Source organism: Equus asinus, chromosome 15 (genome assembly GCF_041296235.1).
Source record: "Equus asinus isolate D_3611 breed Donkey chromosome 15, EquAss-T2T_v2, whole genome shotgun sequence".
NCBI classification, from domain to species: Eukaryota; Metazoa; Chordata; class Mammalia; order Perissodactyla; family Equidae; genus Equus; species Equus asinus.
This window is the reverse complement of record NC_091804.1, coordinates 5744911-5765225: the sequence shown is the minus strand read 5'-3', so window position 1 is coordinate 5765225 and position 20315 is coordinate 5744911. Positions and strand designations below refer to the sequence as shown.

At 43.6% G+C, this 20315-nt stretch overlaps 1 protein-coding gene across 2 annotated transcripts in view; it reads left to right on the top strand.

Moving 5' to 3' along the window:
- SLC24A3 (solute carrier family 24 member 3) overlaps positions 1-20315 on the top strand; it is a 457448-nt gene that overhangs the window by 378142 nt on the left and 58991 nt on the right. For both annotated transcript variants that reach the window (XM_044748140.2, XM_014855848.3), the window contains one exon: positions 19897-19971. In XM_044748140.2, the coding sequence (XP_044604075.2) occupies positions 19897-19971 (75 nt within the window). The remainder of the gene's footprint in view (positions 1-19896; positions 19972-20315) is intronic.

Genomic DNA, 20315 nt, shown 5'->3' with positions numbered 1-20315 from the left:
AGGAGGTGGACATGTCTGGGGGCCAACCATACCAGGCAGTCTGTTTTTGTCAGGAGACCATCAAACAGCCCCTTTACGTCACCACTGAGCCCAGCTCAAAGGGTGAAGAGCAATTGTGCTGTACGTGAGATCAGATCTGGCCTGTTGAAAGGCTCTGGGCACACAGTCCTGGATAGTCCTTTAAAAAATGCCCAGCTTGGTCCTGCAATGCCTTGGGCTCTTTGGATTCTACAGCTGGGCCATGTGGACCCTGCCTCCCATGGAGAAGTTTGTCTTCAAAGTGAGTTGTAAATTCCTACAAGATAGGGACCCACCTACTATTTTATTTTTATTACTTGAGAAAAAAATAGGTTGGTTTTTTTTTAATATAATGTTTATAAGCATGGACTTTTGAGTCAGTCAGCTGGCTCCATTACTGGGCAAACAAAGCTTGACAGGTTACCTTGATCCCCAGTTTTCCACATCTGTGGAATTGAGGCATTATGCAGCCCTGCATTCATTGGCTGGGGTTGTCATAACAAAAGCACCACAGACTGAGCAGCTTAAACGACAGAAATGTATTTTCTCATACTTCTGGAGGCTAGAAGTCTGAGATCAGGGTGTCAGCAGGGTTGGTTCCTTCTGAGGCCTTTGCCTTTGGCGTGTAGATGGCCACTTTGTCCCTGTGTCTTCACGTGGTCTTTCCTCTGTGTTATCTGTATCCAAATTTTCTCTTCTATGGAGACACCGGTCATATTGCATTAGAGCCCAGCCTAGTGACCTCATTTTAACAAAATCCCTCTTTAAAGACCTCTGTTTCCAAATACAGTTCCCTTCTGAGGTTCTGGGAGTTAAGAGTACAACATATGAGTTTTGGAGAGGGTACAAATCAGCCCATAACAACCACTCATCTTAAGCAGTTGTGTGGGAATTAAATTAAAGCATGTAGACTCTAGGATGGTGCCTGACACTCATAAATATTCAAAAAACATGCTACTGCTGCTGCTATTGTTTTTAAAGGAAGTTGGCCAACACTCCCTCCCACCCCTTTCTATATCTGCTATAAAACAGTTCACATGTTTATAAGGGGACAAAGCTTCCTGTGCCTTCCATTTCCTTTCGAGCTCCCTGCTCAACAGCTTATTCTTATAGGTGTGGCCATTGCTAAATACTGAGACATCGCCAGTCAAAGGGGATGCATTTTTAGTCTTTTGCTCCGTGGTAGGAGTATTTATGTGCTATTTAAAGGGAGGCTGCGTATCTCTTTGAAATGCTTATTATCAAGGCATGTCTGAGTCAACTTTTTCAGCACAGCAATGCTGGCTTTGATTTTCACAGACCACTTGTGATTTGGTTAGCTCCTTCCCTCTACCTCCTGGGATCCAGGGTTTTATCGTTCATAGAAAAACTGAGAAAACAAGTCTCTCATTTATGGATCCCAGTCTCCCAGCTGGCACCAGGAGTTCTGCCAAGGAGACTCTACTCCCTCCAAGAAAGAAATGAAGGACTTTAAAATATCTGGATCTAGAACACTCATCCAGTGTCCGTCAAAAGTCTTGTACCAAAATGGTCAGAGCAGCTCTAATCATAATACTTCAAAACCAGTAACATCCCAAATATCCATCAGCAGGTAAATGGATAAACGAAAGGAATACTGGTCAACAATTAAAAAGGGACACATTACTGATACACACGACAACATAGGTGAGAAGCTCAAAAATATGCTGAGTGAAAGAAGCAGAGCAAAAGTAAAGATATTGTGTGATTCCACTTGTGTGAAGTTCTAGAACAGTGAAAACTAGTCTATGGTGGTAGAAATCAGATCAGTGGTTGACTGGGTGAGGATAGGTGGCATGTTGACTGGAAGGGGAATGGGGGACACTTTTATGGGTAGTAGAAATGTTCTCTTATCTTGACGGGGGTGGTGGTTACATGGACGTACAAATTTGTTTGTAACTCATCAAGCTATACATTTAAAATGGATGCATTTTATTACTTATAAATTAAGCTTCAAAAATTTTATTTAAAAACCAGTCAATAAATAAAGCAACATCCAACTAAGAGAGAAGAAAATTAATCGAAACCATTTCACAGCCTGTGTGATTAGAAAAAAAGACATTTGACTACATTTTTCATATTTGTGCATGTGTTGTCTCATAGGCACAGCCTATTTCTAAGTCATTGATGGCTGTGAAATGTGCTCATTTTTGAACAGAGGATCATCTCTTCATCTGAACCAAGGTTGGTTCTCAGGAGGGACGTTTACCTCCCTATCTACAGCTCATTGAAATAACAGTTGTGATGCACAGAGGAAGTGAATCCATCATTTCCCAGAGACTAGGAACACATACCAAGAGTAGTTTAGAAATTTTCATGAATTTCTAGAGGACAGAAATCACACGCCATGGTGTTGAGCAGAGCACATGCAGGATGATCTCATCCCAGAGCACACACAGGAAAGGGTTGAAATGGAAATGAGGGACATGGGTCCTTTCGGAGCCCTCAGAGCTTCAAGCACAGAATCAGAGGGTGTGGTGTGTGAGTAGGTTGGTAGAGAAGGAGTAATTAGCATAATTAAACGACTGTCTTTGTGCCTCAGGCATCTATTCCTGTGTAATTAGCCACCCCAAACTCAGTGGTGTAAAACAACCACCATTTAGTTCTGCTCAATGAGTCTGTGTTCCAGGAATTTGGACTGAGCACAGCAGAGATGGCTCATCACTATTCCACAATGTCTAGGGGAATACTGGAAATATTAAGAAATAACAGGGAAATACAGTGTCACTAGAAATACTGGAATGGCTGGAGCTGATTTGAAGGCTGGAGTTAGGATCATCTGGAAGATTCTTCACTCAAATTTTGGTACCTGGACTGGGCTGACTTGAGGCTAGGCTTAGCTGAGACTGTCATCTGGAGCACCTGCATGTGGCCTCTCCATGTGGCTTGGGCCTTCTCACATCGTGGCAGCCTCAGGTATCAGATTACTGTCACGGCATCTCAGGACTCTGAGGGTGAGTGTTCCAGAAAATAAGGCAGACATTGGCCTCTTATGACCTAGCCTGAAAAGTCAAATAACACCACTCTGTCAAACTCTGTTGGTCAAAAAGCCATAAGTCCACCCTGGTTCAGGAGGAGGGGACATGGATAGATCTACAGCTCTTGATGAGAGGAGTATCAAAGAATTTGTGGCCATATTTGAAAACCACCCTACCCTGGAACAAGTGAACCAGTTGTCCTTTCCCATCTCCATCAACTGACTTGTGGCTTTCCCAAGGCAGAACCAGAAAAATGGTCTTTAAAGCAGGTGAAGCTCTTTCTAGGGCGGCAGCCCTACAACACTGACCGCACCCCCTAGAGTGAAGCTTGCCTGTCTACACAACCTGTGTACCTTCACAGAGCCAGCGGTCAGCTCTCCCATTTAGGGGAATTTGGGAAAGCAGGCCTATACACCTGCAAATAAAACTCAAGCCAATTGCCATGTTACTCCACTTAGCCACCAGTTCGTATGTGTGAGCAGGCTTCCAGAGACAACCAGGCATTTGAGGAACCTTTCCAAAGGAAGCATCAGAATGGATAAACAAAACAGCTGTCACCAAGTCGCCAAAAATAGTGCAGATAATAGAAATGAACTTTTAAAAAATTTTAGTTAGTATCCTCAAGAATTTTACAAGGATATTGAAACCATAAATCCAGAACAGGCTGCTAATAAAAAAAAAGGGAGTGGGGGCAGCCCCATTGCATAGTGGTTAAGTGCAGCCTGCTCCGCTTCGGTGGCCCAGGTTCACAGGTTCGGACTCCCAGACATGGACCTACACCAATTGTCAGCCATGCTGTGGTGGCAACCTACATATAAAGTGGAGGAAGATTGGTGCAGATGTTAGCTCAGGGCAAATCTTCCTCAAGCAGAAAAAGAGGAAGATTGGGGGCCAGCCCCATGGCCAAGTGGTTGAAGTTCCACATGCCTCAGGGCTGGCCCCGTAGCCAAGTGGTTAAGTTCAGTGGCCCAGGGTTTCACTAGATCACATCCTGGGCATGGACATTCCACCGCTCATCAAGCCATGCTGAGGTGGCGTTCCATATAGTACATCCAGAAGGACCTACAACTAGAATATACAGCTATGTACTGGGGGCCTTGGGGAGAAGAAGAAAAGAAGATTGGCAACAGATGTTAGCTCAGGTGCCAATCTTTAAAAAATAAAAAACTTCCATGTGCTCTGCTTCAGTGGCCCTTGGTTCACAGGTTCAGATCCTGGGTATGAACCAACTCCACTCATCAGCCATACTGTGGTGGCATGCCACATACAAAGTAGAGGAAGACTGGCACAGATATTAGCTCAGGGCTAATCTTCCTCAGCAAAAAAAAAAAAGGGGGGGGAGGTGGGGGGACAATTAGTTAAAAAGAAACTGTTTAAAAAATTTTTAAATGTGACTTCCAAAATGTAGTAAATCATGAAAAGGACTGAAATAGTAGAATTGATATGGTGATGACCAAAATAGAGACTTGAGAGATAAGGAAAAGTAGTATCATTCAGTATTCAGAGCAGAAAGAAAAAGTGGTGGAAAAATATGATGGAAAAATGAAAAACATAGAAGATCAATCTAGGGGCTCCAGTATGAAATCTAACTGGAGTTCCAGAAGAAGAAGGCATAGAAATTGGAGGAGAGGAAGTCAACAAATATATAATAGTAGGAAATTTCCTCTCAACAGAAGGGAAACATGAGTCTGCATATTGAAAGAGTTGACACGGTGGCAGGCACAGGGAATGAAAATAAATCTACGCCTAAGGAGCATCTGCATGAAACTTCAAAACATTGAGGCTAAAAAGAAAGTCCTAAAATTTTCAGAAAGAAAATAGGTCATGTACAAAAGAATAGAATTAGACTAACTTTAGACTTTATTTGGCAACATTGAGTGCTAGAAGACAGTGGAACTATACTTTGAACGTTAAGACAGATAATGAATTTGGACCCAGACTTCTATGGTTAGCTAAACTAACAATCAAGTGGGAGATGATATTTTCCAGCAAACAAAATCTTCAGAATTTTACCTCTCAACTAACCTTTCTTAGGAAGCTACTTAAGAATGTACTCCAGCAAAATGAAGGTAAAATCTGAAGAAGAAGTTGGCAAAAATGACACAGCAGTCCAATGAATGAAATCTGAAAAAGCCAGCTGAGCAGGCAAGCCTAAAAAGAAAATGGTTCAAATTTGAAAAGAGAGTTCTAAGATCTCCAAAAAGAAGAATGGAGTTAATTGCAGTTCATATTTTAAAAAAAAAGTCTTTACATGTTAATATGGGGAAGAAGGCACGTGTTGAGTCTCCCAACAAGGAAAGAAATGTAGTTTCCAACTCTGAGATAAATAAAAATCTATCCAAGAAAGGTATTGGGAATATATAATGCAAACTAAAATGTGGAATTGCTTTTTTTTTTTAAGGATGTTGTTTAAGATAATAGGATCTATTTATCTTGACATAAGAACATTAGCTGTTGCATGGCAAGTGGATCATGACATTGAACCCATAAAGAAAGGGTTACATTTCTAACACACTGTTTGGCTCTACAGTGAGCAATGTATTCACCTACTAGTAGTAAAATATAACTGCTATGTATTGGTTTTCCACATTTAGACTCAATCTTTAGATAAAACACAGACAACTAACAGATGGTGATAGACTAGAATGTAGCTGTTTAATGTTGACAATGTAAAAATCAAGTTATGCCTGAGAGAGGTTTAAAAGTAGAAGGTGGGCTGAGGAGGTGGCTGGAGATAGCGATGTGGACACTCTTCTTCTACCTAAAATGGAAACAGGAAATACTTCTGAAAGCTAATGGAATGTGAGATAGAGAAGGAAACCTTCAAAGGTATATTAGCCCTAATAATAGTACTGTCAAATATTAGGAGTGTAAGAGGAGGTAGGGAATAATATACATGAGCTAAATCTTCATTTTTCCTAGTGAGATTCAGTAGGTGATGTCTGGAGTGGGTAAATCCAGGAAGAGTTATTGTGATCCCTTTATAGAAATAAGAACTAAAAGAACCAAAAATGAAAATAATTATAAGTATACACTGCTGGGAAGTACAAGGATGAGGCAGGGACATGTTTTCATTATAGACTCTTAAAGTAATATTTGATTATTTTATGATGAGCAATTAAATTTTCTTACTTTGGGGATGAAGTCATTAAGATAACCCCTAGAAGAACTAGCTTTCAAATATCTGGGGAGGAGGAGGGGGAAGGGAGAAACGGAACAACCACAGTTAACTATCAGCTATTATATAGACTTTAATATGTGCCAGGCAGACTTCTAACCTCTGACATATATCAATGCATTTGATCCTCGTAATAACCCTCGAGGGAGATGCTATTATTATCTCCATTCTGAAGATGAGGAAACTGAGCCACAGAGACATGAGACAATACCTTGCCAGAGGCCATACAGTAATGTCGGAGCCGGGATTTAGGCTTAGGCTTTCTGGCTCGGGTCCTTGTTCTTCAGCCTTCCGCCATAGTAACGGTGCCGTAGTAATGCCAGCACGAGTGTGTCATTTCCGCATCTTCATGATGAGAGGTCAACAGAAACCAAGATATAGAGGTAGAAGCAACTTATTTAATGTTGGCTTTGTGACACCTAAAATAACTAACAGCAGGAGTGTTAAGAACGGTCACCTCTGGTGAGTGAGATCCGGGGAGGCGGGGGTTATTACGAGGATCAAATGCATTTTTACTTTCATTCATGCTCAGTTGTACTGCTTAATTTTTTTTAATCATAATCACCAATTTTATGTTTTAAAGTTTATGTTGCACAAAAGCTACAAATTTCAGTGGACTTTTAATTTAAAGTCAATTTGAAATAGGAATAAATTTATGAAAACTCAATTTACGACACTTCTGTGACCCAAGATTGGAGGTAATTTGTATAAATGTGCATGACTTACACAACCAAATGCACCCTTAGGAAATTTGATGTAAACGTTTTATTATTTTAAGTGTTTGTTTCATTTGAAGGGAAATATATTAAAGTTTTCTTGCCAATACTTCTATCCAATTTAAAAGCCCCAGACAATGATTAGATTTTATCAGCCTTATGAATTAGTAAAAGTGAAGCTATGTGACCCCTGAGGACAGGTCACAGAGGGCTATACAGCTTCTGCTTATGTTCTTGGAGCACTTGTATTTGGAGCCCTGAGCCCCTGCTTGAGTCGTTTGACTGCCCTGAGACCGCCATACTGTGAGGAAGCCCTGACCACGTGGAGAGGCCATGTGTAGGTTCAGCCAAGGGCCCCAGTGAGATCTCAGTTGACAGCCAGCATCAGCCACCAGTTATGTGAGTGAACAGACCTTCTGATGATTCCAGCCCCTCAAAACCCTTTGCGTCTTTCCAACTATAAAGTTAAACCCAGCAATTCCACACTTCTTGTTTTATACTGATGTGACTCTCAAACTACATTTTTATTATAAACCCAAAAAAGATATTAAAACAAACCTACTTTAGAAACAGAGTGATGGAGAGCAGCACTGCTAGTGTATGGACTCTGAAATATTCACAAGGAATATATAAAATTCATTGTTATCTCTCAAAGTTTCATACACATAGATGGGGTTTCCTTCTGCCTTATGTGGGACTGGGCAGTGCTGAGTAGTTTCTCATTTCTGATTTTCTGGACATCCCTCAGCCCAATAGGTCATAGCAGGATGGGGCAGTGGTTTCGACCTCTGCTGGATGTTAGAATCACCTGGGAAGCTTTAGATAAATCCCGTTGGCCAAGCCACAACCCAGTTCAGCTAACTCAGCATCTCTGGGGGTAGGACCTAGGCATGAGTGTTTCGTAAAGCTTCCGGATGATTCCAATGGGCAGCCAAGTTGAGGACCAGGCCGTCCTGAGAGAGTCTCATTCAGAAGGTCTGGGTGGGCCCAGGAATCTGTATTTATCAGACGGACACGGGTCATTCTTATGATCAGGTAAGTTGAGTAATCACCGACAAGGGGCTAACCGTGTTGGCCCTGTGGGTATTCAGACCTGGTTCAAGATGTGACCCAGTCACTTTCAAACTGGGAGCCTTGGGCAAGTTATGTAGCCTCACTAAGCCTCAGTTGACTCATCTGGAAAATGAGAATATTAAAGATGGGAAGGAAAAAGGCACAGCAAGTGCTTGGCAGTGTTTGGCGCAGAAAGCCAATTTTAAGACCCTGGCTATTATAGGGAGGGGCTCCACTGCAGGCCAGGACCTCCTGGAAAACAGCCTAATCCTGGTCCCTGGAGGCCCCAAATCCTTCAGAGTGTCCCTTTCTTTCCCAGAAATGAGATAGGGTGCTCCAGGTATAGCCACTACTTGCAAAAGCTCTTCGTTCCTGATGCATACATGCACAACATTCCTTTCACCCCCAAATCCTAGGATCTTCTCGGTCGTTTTTGCATGGATCCTTACACATTGCTGAGTGTCCGGTGTGGGTAAACAGTATCATTCCAGGTGGAAAACTGAAATGTGGAAGAGCACAGATCAGGCTCCTGATCACAGGGCACGTTGGGGGTGAAGTTGGGGAGAAACCCAGGCCTCCAGGCCACGCACTCTGAAAAGTGGGCGAATGAGAGAAGGGGAGGTGGGTCGGACGGAGGGGTGAGGCCCCATGCCCGGCGTCGCCAGGAACCCCCTGGTCCCAGCCTCCTCTGCACAGTACAAGCATGCATGCCTGCTCTTGGACTTTCCACACTGCCGTTTGGTGACATTTCCCATCCCATGAACAGCTAGGGTACCAGCTACTCTCCACTTACATGGTTGTCTGCAAAGTGACAAGTTAACATAAATACCTCGGTAACGTCTCCTCATGTTTTTGTCTAAAAACTATTCAGCCCTTTGGGGAAGGGGTTTTCATTGACTGGCTGGTGTTACTGGCTGCCTCAGCCACATGGGCCCCTCGCTCTCTGCTTTATTGCTTAACACAGATCAAGCCAAGATGTATTATTGATGTTACCCTGCTTTAATTCTCAATTTCTTTAATGTGGGGGGAAAATATCTTCCAAGCACATGTTAAAGAAATGTTCTTGGGGCCAATCTGGTGGCCTGGTGGTTAAGTTCAGTGCACTCCACTTCGGTGGCCTGTGTTCAGTTCCCACGCATGGACCTACACCGCTCTGTTGGTGGCCATGCTGTGCTGGCAGCCCACATACTAAAAAATAGGGGAAGATGTGGCATGGATGTTAATTCAGGGCGAATCTCCCTCAGCAAAAAAAAAGAAAGAAATGTTCTTGTGTTCACTTTTCCCTGGTTGCAGAATTGATTCATGAGCGTCACCTGCTCTCCCTACCCTGAGTCACAGAAATTACTTAAAATAGATTGCCTGACAGATCAACTGGTACCGGATGAGCGGCACAGACATAGCAACCAGTATTTGTTAGTATGAAAATATCGCTGCACACCCCGAAGGGCGGAGTGTGACCCTGCCTCCACACCTGAGAGGGGACAGGTGCTTCCTTTTCCTACCTAGAGCTCCCACGGTGGCGCCTCCCACATCTCCTTTGAACACATACTCCGTTATAAGTCAGATTAGCTCCTGATGTTGCAAAAGTCCTTTCTTTGTCAAACACTAGGTAGAAATCTTAATTTTAAAAGTACGCAATCCATGTTTCCTCTCCTCTGTGACTTGATGAAGCCAGAGAAATGTGCATCCTTCCAGGTATGTAACGGACACTTCCAAATCCACATCCAAGCCTGTGGACTGAAAAGTAGCTAATTCTCTTGGTTTTCTATCCCCTTTGTCTTCAGCATTTTAATTTTCAGAGCAACTAGAGGGAAGTGGAACATCTGTCCCCATGATTCCATTACCAGTGTTCTGACAGCATGGAAAACACCGGCTTCTGCATGTGCAATATTATAGACACCAAATGCTAATGTAATAATGTGTGTAATTTTAGCCAGGGTCTTACTTCCAGAAGCTTAAACTCAAATACATGGTCTTGTCTGAATTTCTGAACTCACACAATATGTATTAACTTTCTTTTTCGTCAACACTTCAAACACAAAGAAGCCCCATGCCATGTTGGAGACCCTGGTACTATGACGATGTGTTACAGATCAGGACACTGAAATGATCCCTCAAGCTTCACATTGGCCTTTCAGGTTTCGTAATCAATAAAGTGAGGAAATATTTGCCTCCTACGTATATCCGGCTACTGACCCAAATGGGATAAATTTGAAAATAAATTCAGCACCACTCCAATTTGGATTTCTTTACACTGTCTTTTCAGTAGATGGAGTAGGAGAGCTTGGAAGGAGCAGGAGTTTTCCAGCATGGTTCTAGAAAGTGATTGTACAAATGGGTGATTTCCCCCAGCATCTTAAGTAGGGTTGGTGCTAGAAATTGATGAAGTGGGAAACCCGGTACAAGCAGTGTTTCTAATTTGCACCTGCAGCTCAAATATCCAGTTGCTCTCTGGCACAAAGATCCTAAGGGCTACCCATGACCGCTGCATCACATTCAGACCCTACTGTCCAGGGTGAGGGCCACCTCACCCGTCTCATAGGTGTGACTCGGACTCGGCGATTCTCTGTCCTCTAAGCCGGCACGTCTCACACTGTAACATGCACGTGGGTCACCTGGGAGTCTTGTTAGGATGCAGATTCTGATGCAGCAGGTCTAGAGTGGGGCCTGAGAGTTGCGCTTCTAACAAACTGTCCCAGATCACCATGGGGTAAAATAGCAGGGGGCACACACTGAGCTCTGGAGAGAGCGTCTCTTCAGCCCTCAGAGAAATGACCCATTCTGCACTTATCAGACTGAGAGAGGAGAATGATTTAATTCTTTTTAATTTAATTCCAATTTAATTCTTCCTGGAAAACTATGTGAATACAGCCAAGTTTCTTTCCATGATAATGGACAAAACAGAAAGCACACATAATCGAAATCTACAGAGAGCTCCAAACAGTGTTTTCGCCATTAGTTTCAGCCTCCTGCACCCGGGTTCTTATTGGCATAGCCGGAAGGGCCTGAGAGCCGCCTTCCCTCCCACCCCTTTCTGATGGAGAGACGACGGATTCAGTGACTGAAAGCAGGAACTGAGACGGAGTAGAACCTCAGGACTGCCGTTTCCAAAGACTAGATTAGGGGCTCTGTGATTTTGGAGGAGAAAAAAAATTACATCTTTATTTTTACTAACCACTTACATTTAACATTTCATTCCGTTATTCATGAGACAACAAACCTTGTACCGTGAGCAATACCTGTGGCTCTGTCTCCGATGGAATGTAGGACATTTTCATTCTGTGTCACAGTTGCTGCAGAAATCTCGCCTCTCCCTCCTCAGTCATCACTACACTGAAAGGACTGACTCTTCTCATAATAAGGAAACCTACTAGCTCTTGTTAATAAAGAAACACATGTTACTACATCTCCATTTCTCAGTGTTTTGATAACTGTATTTCAATAAATCAGTTTCTTTGTGATTATTTATTATTTATTTTATGCCTTTTAATACACAATTCTGAAAAGGGGTCCACAGAGTGCAAAGGGGTACGTAGCACAAAATGTCTAAGAACCCAAGCACAGTGCTGGCCTGTGAAGAAAGGCAGCTGGGGTGTTCCGTTCTGTCAACACATATTAACATAATTCTTGCAGATCAGAGGTCACAAATGCATATACCTGCAGGGTCCAGGTATATAGAGTACATGAGTGAAGTGGTCGGGCCTAAGGAAAACAATAGGAGAAAGAAGTGGTAAAAGACAGCTGACTCTTATGTCTTGGTATGTGGAAGCCATCTCTCCTCCCCCCGCAAAAAGAACTGTAATGTACATGTTGGCAATTACTGCAATTAACAAGAAACAAAAGGGAAAAAACTCTTAGTGTGCCAAACAACCCGAATAAAACAGCGGTCAATATCTAGCATGAGACAAATAGAGAGTATAGAAAGGTTCAGCTTTCCCTTAGGAATATTTTTCCAAAATCGCTAGACTTCCAGTTTTGCACCTTTCCAATGAAAAGCAAAATAGCTATCTTAACCAACACTCAAAAACAAAACACACACAAAAAAGGTAGGATCACCAGATTTGGCAAATAAAAATTCAGGGCACCCAATTTAATTTCAATTTCAGATAGGGAGCAAATATATTTTTAGTATATTTCCCAGCTGATATTTGAGATTACACTTATATTTAAAAATTACTTATTGTTTACCTGAAATTCAAATTTAACTGGGTGTCCTGTATTTTTTCTGGCAACTTTACTAACAAGCCAGCTCCAAGCGTGATGGAGTAGTTACTATTAAAATTAATATGTAGTATTAACATTAACAACTAACATTGTAATTGTATTTTTGTTTTGTTTTGTTTGAATAACATCTTTATTAAATTACCACATACATTCAGAAAAGTGCACATATTGTTAGTACAGCTCATTAACATTTCATGACTGAGCACCCCGGTAACCAGGACTGATCAAGAAAGAGGACAGTCCTGGCCTCCGGGAGCCCCTCGTGCCCTTTCAGGCTCTACCTCTGGCCCAAGGGAACAGTATTCCAGACTTAAAACAGCATAAGTTAGTATGTTCTGCTTTCGGACCTTACGTAAGTGGGATTGGGTTGTATTTTTAAGCTTACAAAACTCTGTGTGTGTGTGTGTGTGTGACTGCTTACTCTGATGATCTGATTATTGTGTGAATCCATGTTTCAGGGTAGGGCAGACACTGCAGTGCCCCACCTGTGCCCCCTCACCTTCGCCACTTCCGTTCCCCTTGGCCTGACTTCCATGCCAGAACCTGCGTCTGTTTCTCTGTCTGGGGGCTCTCCTTGGTCACTGCTCCTGGAGCAGGAAGTGCCAGGGAATCAACACTCCTGGGTGCAGCCCTCAACCAGTGACTGATGGGAGTGGGTGCATAAATACCCCAGCTCCCTCTCCCTGGGGTGAGACAAGGGGAGAGGCTTGTTCTATATGGTCTCCCAGAGCTCCCCACCAGGATTGCGTCCGAGTTGCCTCCTGCTGTAGTGTGCTTATTATCTTCCTTCTGTCACCTGCCTCACTTCTCCCATTCCCCAACAATGTTTCCTAGAATCACCTTCCAAATAAACTATGTGCACTCAAATCCTTGCCTCAGGCTCTGTTTCTGGGTGAATCTAAGCTAACACATCTGGTTACATGAAATTACCCTAAAATACCCTACATTTATTCAACAAACTTGTACCTAGTGCTAGTACTTAGGGCTGCCAAATGCAGTGAATGCAGACTCTACACCTGGTCCTAGAGTGAGCAAAGGGCCCCAGGAGCACAGCAGGCCACAGTCTGGTGGCCATAAGGTGAAAATTTTCCTCCCTGAGGCAGAGCTGACTCCCTGTGAATTCTGATGTGTGTGAGAACACTCTGAGCTACCAAATTTTGAAGACCTAACAGGCAATAACTTACATTTAACATGAAGACTACTGCACATAATGTTTTGGATGACTGAGAAGGCACTTCTGAGTCCCGGGCGCTCCGAGTCATTACGAGCACCCGTGGTTCTTCTTCAGCACGACCAATGAAGAGCATTCGCAAGATTACTGGACGTCTGCCCTGCCCTGCTGCGGCTCCTTTGTATTTAAACGTATCTCCTGTAGCAGCTTGTGTACTTGTCATTTGTTTTTTTTCTCTCATAAAACTAGAACTCAAAATGAGATTTCTTAGAAAAAAAATTAAAAATATGAAGTTATTTTCCTGTTTGTGAAGATCAATAAGCAGAAATTCATTGTATTTTGCAAAAGCGTGTTATCTTTTTATGCGGCCTGACGTTTACTGTCCATTTTTGACAGTGAACTTCTAGAAGGCAGGAGCCATTGGTATTTCAGTGACTTTCCCAGGATTGAAGTATGTAAAAAGTGTACTCGGATAATGAACAGACAGCAGGCCAAGACTTCCCTGTGGGAGGAGAGCCCAAGTCCGGCCTCACCTGTTCTGAGCCCTCATGCACTGAGTGTTCTCACATTGTAGGGGGGCACCCCCGAGCCCCATCCTTGCTCCACGTTGTGTGGCTGTCTGTCCTGAGATGAGAATTGGCTGTAGAAATTGTGTCAGCGCAAAAGCTTGGAACAAACTCATGTCATGATTTTTCAAATACCTTTTCTGTGAAATTTGTGTGAAATAATGACATTTCTATGAGACGATAGCACTTTTGTGTTTTATGTCATGTAACTATTAGGATGCTCTGACTGCTTCAATAGTTTTAAAAAGACAAAGTGCTCACCAGTTGAGGTGCCTTTTAAAATGTGTCGGCAATGTCAAATTCCATTCTTCATCAAAAAAGATCATTATATATATAATATTGTGTTATATATATATATATATACACATTCTCTATCCCCATATGTACAATGTGTGTATACTATCGTTTAAATATTAATAGCTGTTTGTTGATTTGAATACATATCCCTCTATAGAAAATATATAATTTTATCATGAATAATTACTTTTAACCTCCTAGGAGGAGCCAGATTCCCAGCAGATTATCACTCAACATTTGAATAAAGGAGAATGTGTTTTCCTCTGTTTTGGAAATGTGGATTTTTTTTGGCATTATGCCACTCTGAAACTAAATGAAATTATAAGAAGGAAACTGAAGCTGCATATTCAATAGAAAAAGTGTGAAATGCACTCCAGAAACAGAAAGGAAATGTCAAGATGCAATTCCAGCTGGGAGGGACTCCTAGAGCTGTAGGGGAAACAGAGCCTCTGGCTGTAATTGACAGAGGAGTTTGCCAGTGGATGGCCTTTTATAATCTGCACCATCTGTATTACTGATTAATGAGGTCAAGGGCAGAATTACTCACTGTTGGTTTTCTCCCAGGACCCCTGTTCTAGTCTCTTTGCCAGAATGACTTGTCTTTCCTCCTTGCAGCCATTTTGCAAAGTGCTGAGGAAGCAGTGTCTTCTCATCAATGTTTCCCCTGCTCTGGGTTGGGTGACACCTGCCAACAGATGAGAAAGAGCCTCCCATTTTGATGCAGAGGTGCTAACAGGTCCCTCTCTGCCAATAAATGTGTTCATGGTCTGAGTCAGATAGTTGCTGGCCTCCATCTAGAGATAAAGAATCCTTCACCAAGAAGAAGCGAAGGAAACTACAGAGACCCCATCAGTGTATTCATCTTTGTGGAAAAGTGAACCACTCAGCAAACAGTGAGCTGTGTTGGTGGTAGTGTCATTGTTATTTTTTAACTAAACTAGCTAAACAGAGTAGTTTCAGATTTGCTTAACTGGCTCCCTCCTAGACTAGTCCGTACCATATCCATATGCCTATCTGTAGTCCTATGGTAACTCCTTTCTCCTTTTGTTTTTAAAGATTTTATTTTTCCTTTTTCTCCCCAAACCCCCCCGGTACATAGTTGTGTATCCTTAGTTGTGGGTCCTTCTGATTGTGCTGTGTGGGATGCCACCTCAGCAGGGCCCCCCGAGCGGTGCCATGTCCATGCCCAGGATCCGAACCTGTGAAACCCTGGGCCGCTGAAGTGCAGCACGCGAACCCAACCACTCAGCCAGGGGGCTGGCGCCCCTTTCTCCTTCGATTTGCTTGTCCTGAATCTCTTTAAAGCAGTATATTTTTTAACTTGAGCTGCGGTCACTACTTTTTTGCCTCTCGCCTTCAACTCTGCCCTCCTTTGGCTACCGTCTCTAACACATGTGCCCAACAGCTTAAAGTCATAGAGAAAAGAAAGTCTCCATGGGCAGCAACCACAGACGGGTGTCCGCTCTTCATCCTGGCCTCCATGAGGCACTGTAGCATAGTGTGTGGGGACGGGGGCTGGAGACCCAGGCCTCCTGGGTTCAGATCCCAGCCCCTCCCCACTGCTAGCTGTATGACCTTGGTCAAGTCCCTCAACTTGGCCAAGCCTAGACTGCTGCACAGTGAAGGTGACCGTGCCCACCTTATTAGGTTGCTGTAGGATTGGATGAGCTAATTCTTCCAGATCCCGGTATTTGCAGGAAGTATCAGATAAATATTTGCTGTTGTGGTGAGTGGTAAGCTAGAGGTGGACATGAGGTCATGGTCCCAGCTCTCACTATAGACACTGCAGAATTAGCAACGATGGTTTAATTCAGTGTAGACTGTGGAAGGAAATTGTTCTCTGGTTTGACTCCTTACTTGTCCTCCAGTTCATCGCTTCTATAGAAAAATATTTGTTTTGCTAAGTGTAGGCTCTAAATCTGGAGCTGAAATTTGATGATAGTCCAGACATTGAAAACTATTCTGTTTACAAAGAGATAAAATATATCACTGTCCATCCAGATTTGACATCTTGTCCTGGTGCAAGGTGTATTTCATACAGCAGTAAATCTGAATGGATAATTGGTAGTATTCTTTCTTGTTTTTCATTTTATTATAGTTATATATGCACAGAGCTTAAAGAGGCAACCAGTTCTAGAAGGCTTGTTATGAAACACAGCCATCTGCCAGTCCCGCCAGCCCCAGTTTTGCACTCTTCTGAGGCGACCTCTTCCCACTGGTTTGGTTGTTCCTGGTACTTGCTCAGTATCTCTGAATAGCATGCTTAGATGGCCGTTCCTTGATTTTTCAGCTTCAGGCATTCTCCATTGACTTCACAGTATGGAAGAGGAAGGTGTGGGTCTCTTTCAGGCCCACCCACCACTCTTACCCAGGCCCCTATCCTCCCCAAATAGTTAGATGATAGATTTGGTTACACAGTGGTCTATGCTTAGTTGATTATGGCTATGTCAGCACTCTGTACCTGAGCCGTTAATACATAATGATTCGTCTTCCTTTCCTTCACAGCTCTGTGTTTCCTCTGTGGTTTACAGTTGTCTTTTTGTTGTTGTTCATGTGCTTACTTTTCTGTGTTCTATTCGTGGAGCTCCCTAATCTCCTTTTCATGGGTTCAGAATGATCAGCTATTCCGTCAGTTTTGTCCTTTTGGCATCATTTCCTCTGAGTCCTCTGACCTGCTCTAATACTGCTAGGTTTCTCTCTAAGTCTGCTGCACAAGTTTCATTTTAGAGTCTCCTTTTACCATCTTTCTAGAATTGTCCTTCACCACCATTCTGGAAATTTTGTTCACTTATTATTATAGATTCTAATTGTTTGATGTAATGATTTATTGTAACATAAATTTATGTAACAAGCAATTTACTCCCTTATTTTGGTGGAACACACCCTCCAGTAGCTTTTTGAGAAAGGGTGCATAGCAAGTAAATTTTTTTGAGATAATTAAACTTTTATATTTAGTCTTCTCTCACTTTTAATGAATGATTTTGTTGGGCATAGAATTCCAGATTGAAATCATTTTCCTCTTTAGTTTTGAAGGCATTATTTCATCATCTTTTAGCTTACAGTGCTTTTGCTGAGAAATAAAATGTCATTCTGGTTTTGAGCCCTTGTATATAACCCTGTTTCTCTCTCTCTGGTAATTTCTAGGACCTTTTCTTTGTCTCAGTATTCTGAAAGTTCATAATGATGTGCCTTGGTGTACATCTTTTCTTTGTCCTTTGTGCCGGTCACTCAGAGGGCCCTCTTACTTGGAAAATGCACATGCTCAACTTCTGGGAATTTTTCTTTATTATTTGAGTATTTCCTCTCCTCTGTTTCTGTTAAGGTGAGGGATGTGCGGTCACTGGTCTGCTTGCAGTGACAGAGGAAGTTTGGGGTTCTCAAACAGTCTTTCAGTTATCCTGTTTTCAGGCCCACTGTCACCGCCATTTCTAGAGTTGTTGTTGTTTTTTTTTTTTTTTTTCTGAGAAAGATTAGCCCTGAGCTAACTACTGCCAGTCCTCCTCTTTTTGCTGAGGAAGCCTGGCCCTGAGCTCACATCCATGCCCATCTTCCTCTACTTTATACATGGGACGCCTACCACAGCATGGCTTGCCAAGCGGTGCCATGTCCGCACCCGGGATCCCAACCGGCAAACCCCAGGCCACTGAGAAGCAGAACATGAGAACCTAACCGCTGCACCACCGGGCCGGCCCCCGTTTCTAGAGTTTTGCCCACTGCCAGCTGAATGACCAGTTGTTCTTCTTCTTTCCAACTTCCAAAATGGTGTTGCTCTGATCAGCTATTCTATTCTCTTTTTCTTGTGGGTTTTTTATCTTGTTAAAAAAAAAAAATCCCTTTCCTATTATCTTGTTATGGTATAACAAGAGCAAAGGTAACAGTGTATGTTCAATCTGCCAGCCCAAGTGATTTTTTTAAGGAAATTTAGAATTGATATTTGCCACATGTTTTAAGTCCATTTGCCTAATGCTAATAAATAGAATAAATATTCACAACATTTTATGACCTTCTGGAAAATGAACGATCAGTCCAGTTTACTCCTATAGATGGCGAATGATGACCACAGGCTCTAAGAGTATCGGTACAAGGGGAGCATGATGAAAGGGTTGAGAATACGTTATGTTTGTTCTAAAGTGATTTTTCTGGCTTGAGTCCTCTTCTTGACATCCCCATTATCTGTAACCTAGATCTGCAAATACGAAACCTAATAAGGCAAAATTAGCAACAGAAAATGCCTGTGTCCCTATAACAAGTGGAGGAGTGTGCTAGTTGAAAGAGAGTGGCCTTGTGATTCATTTCTGGTTCTGTTTAAGTCATATCTTTCATGTTACTTGAGTCCAGAACGCCTTCTCTGGTTTGACTTTGCCTGATCTTTTCTTGACAGACAGACACAGGGGTCAGGAAGGGAGGAAGCCCCAAAGGTCACTTTGTTCCTACAATCCCTTTTCCTCTGTCTTTGGTGCAGCAGGCGCCTGTCCTTGGCCCAGCTGAGAGCTGACACTTGCTGTGTCCTTTTTCACTCATGAGGCCCAGAGCAAAGGCAGCCACACATGTCCTATGGCCATGGGGTACTTGACACATTTCTAGGAAGACAAAAGGAGCTGTGAGTGGAGGCCGCCCAGGAAGCACCTCTGACATGGCCCTCTGGACTCTCCCAGGCTTCTTTGTGAGAGTCTGTCAACATGGACCTACTCTGCAAAGTGGAGAAAAAATACCAGGTATCCCTCACAGAGAGACTTTGAAGGACTTACCCTTACCAAGGAGAAATGACTCCCTCCAGAAGGAGCTTCCCCTGGTGTCCACACTCCCTCCCCTCCCCGCAACCTCTCCTCGCACAGTGCCCAGCCCTGGCTCCTTTCCCTCCTTGTACCCAGGGGCCTCCTTCCCCTGCAGAAGTCTGGACACAGCAGGCCAAGGCTGCCTTAGCCTCCAGCAACGTGTCTACTGGCCTCGGCTCAGCAGAGCCGTTGTATCTTTAAAGGGACATCTCCCAACTGCTAAAAGCAACATTTTCTCCAAATCAATATGCAAATCAATCTTTTAAAAATTCTGATTAAACCATGGGTCAAGTGCCAACAAGGCCACGTATATAATAGAGATGAGATAAGAGGACCAGGAGGGACTGCGGATCAGGCTTGTCCATGCCCCTCCTGAGGGCGGTCCTGGGTGCTCATTCCCAGACCATAGAGTTTTGGCAAGGACCAGGGGTAGGATCAGTCCTCCCCTTGACCGTAGGGATGCTGAGGCTGGTGCATTCCTGAGAGACGTAGGACTTTGAGTCAGTTTTGCTGAACGTTCCTCAGACTGCCCAGCAGCCTGGGACATGTCCATCCAACCTCCCCTCTCTCCTCCACAGGGGTCAGACCCCAGTCATGTTGGAGGGCACTCCCACCTTCCCCCCGGCTCCTTCCCCATTTTCTCTCATGAGTATCTCCCTGTAATAAAATTGTTGCAGGATTAATCCCATCTTAGCATCTGCTTTTCAGAAGATCCAGACTAATACGCCTGAAGACCCTCAATAAATTCATATCGACTGGCAGACTGACTGGGTCCAGGACAGGAGACAGAAATACTAGGCTGTGTTTCTGGTTTCTCTACTGGCTGGAGCCAGGGGGAGCTGTGCATTCTTATTGACACAGTCAGATAGCCTGTTTCTTACTGTCTCCCTCTTTGCCTTCAGGTGGTGGCTCTTTCCTCCTGGTGCCTGCTGAGGGATTCCATTTACTACACGCTGTCCGTGGTCGCACTCATCGTGGTAAGTGTGTGACGGACGCTTCACCTGAGTCCCCTGCAGTTTAACTCCCTGTCTTCCTTCTCACCCCGGGGCTCTGCGCGGCTCCTCTGCATGGGGCAGGTCGAGGCTCTCTGGTGTGAATGAGCAAAGAGATGTCTGTGCGTGGAGGCAGCTTTTTCTCCTTCCAGCTCCTCTGAGCACCCAGAACCCCAGCCTGATAGTCTGGTGCTCAGAACCAGAGTGTTGACTCTGGGGACCTGGTTCCGTGAGAGTCCCCTGCTGTTTCTCTGTGATCCCCTGACCCTTCCTCTCACTTTCCTCACAGGCTCCCTGGTAAGTCCCCTCAGCGTCAGTGTCCCTAGGTT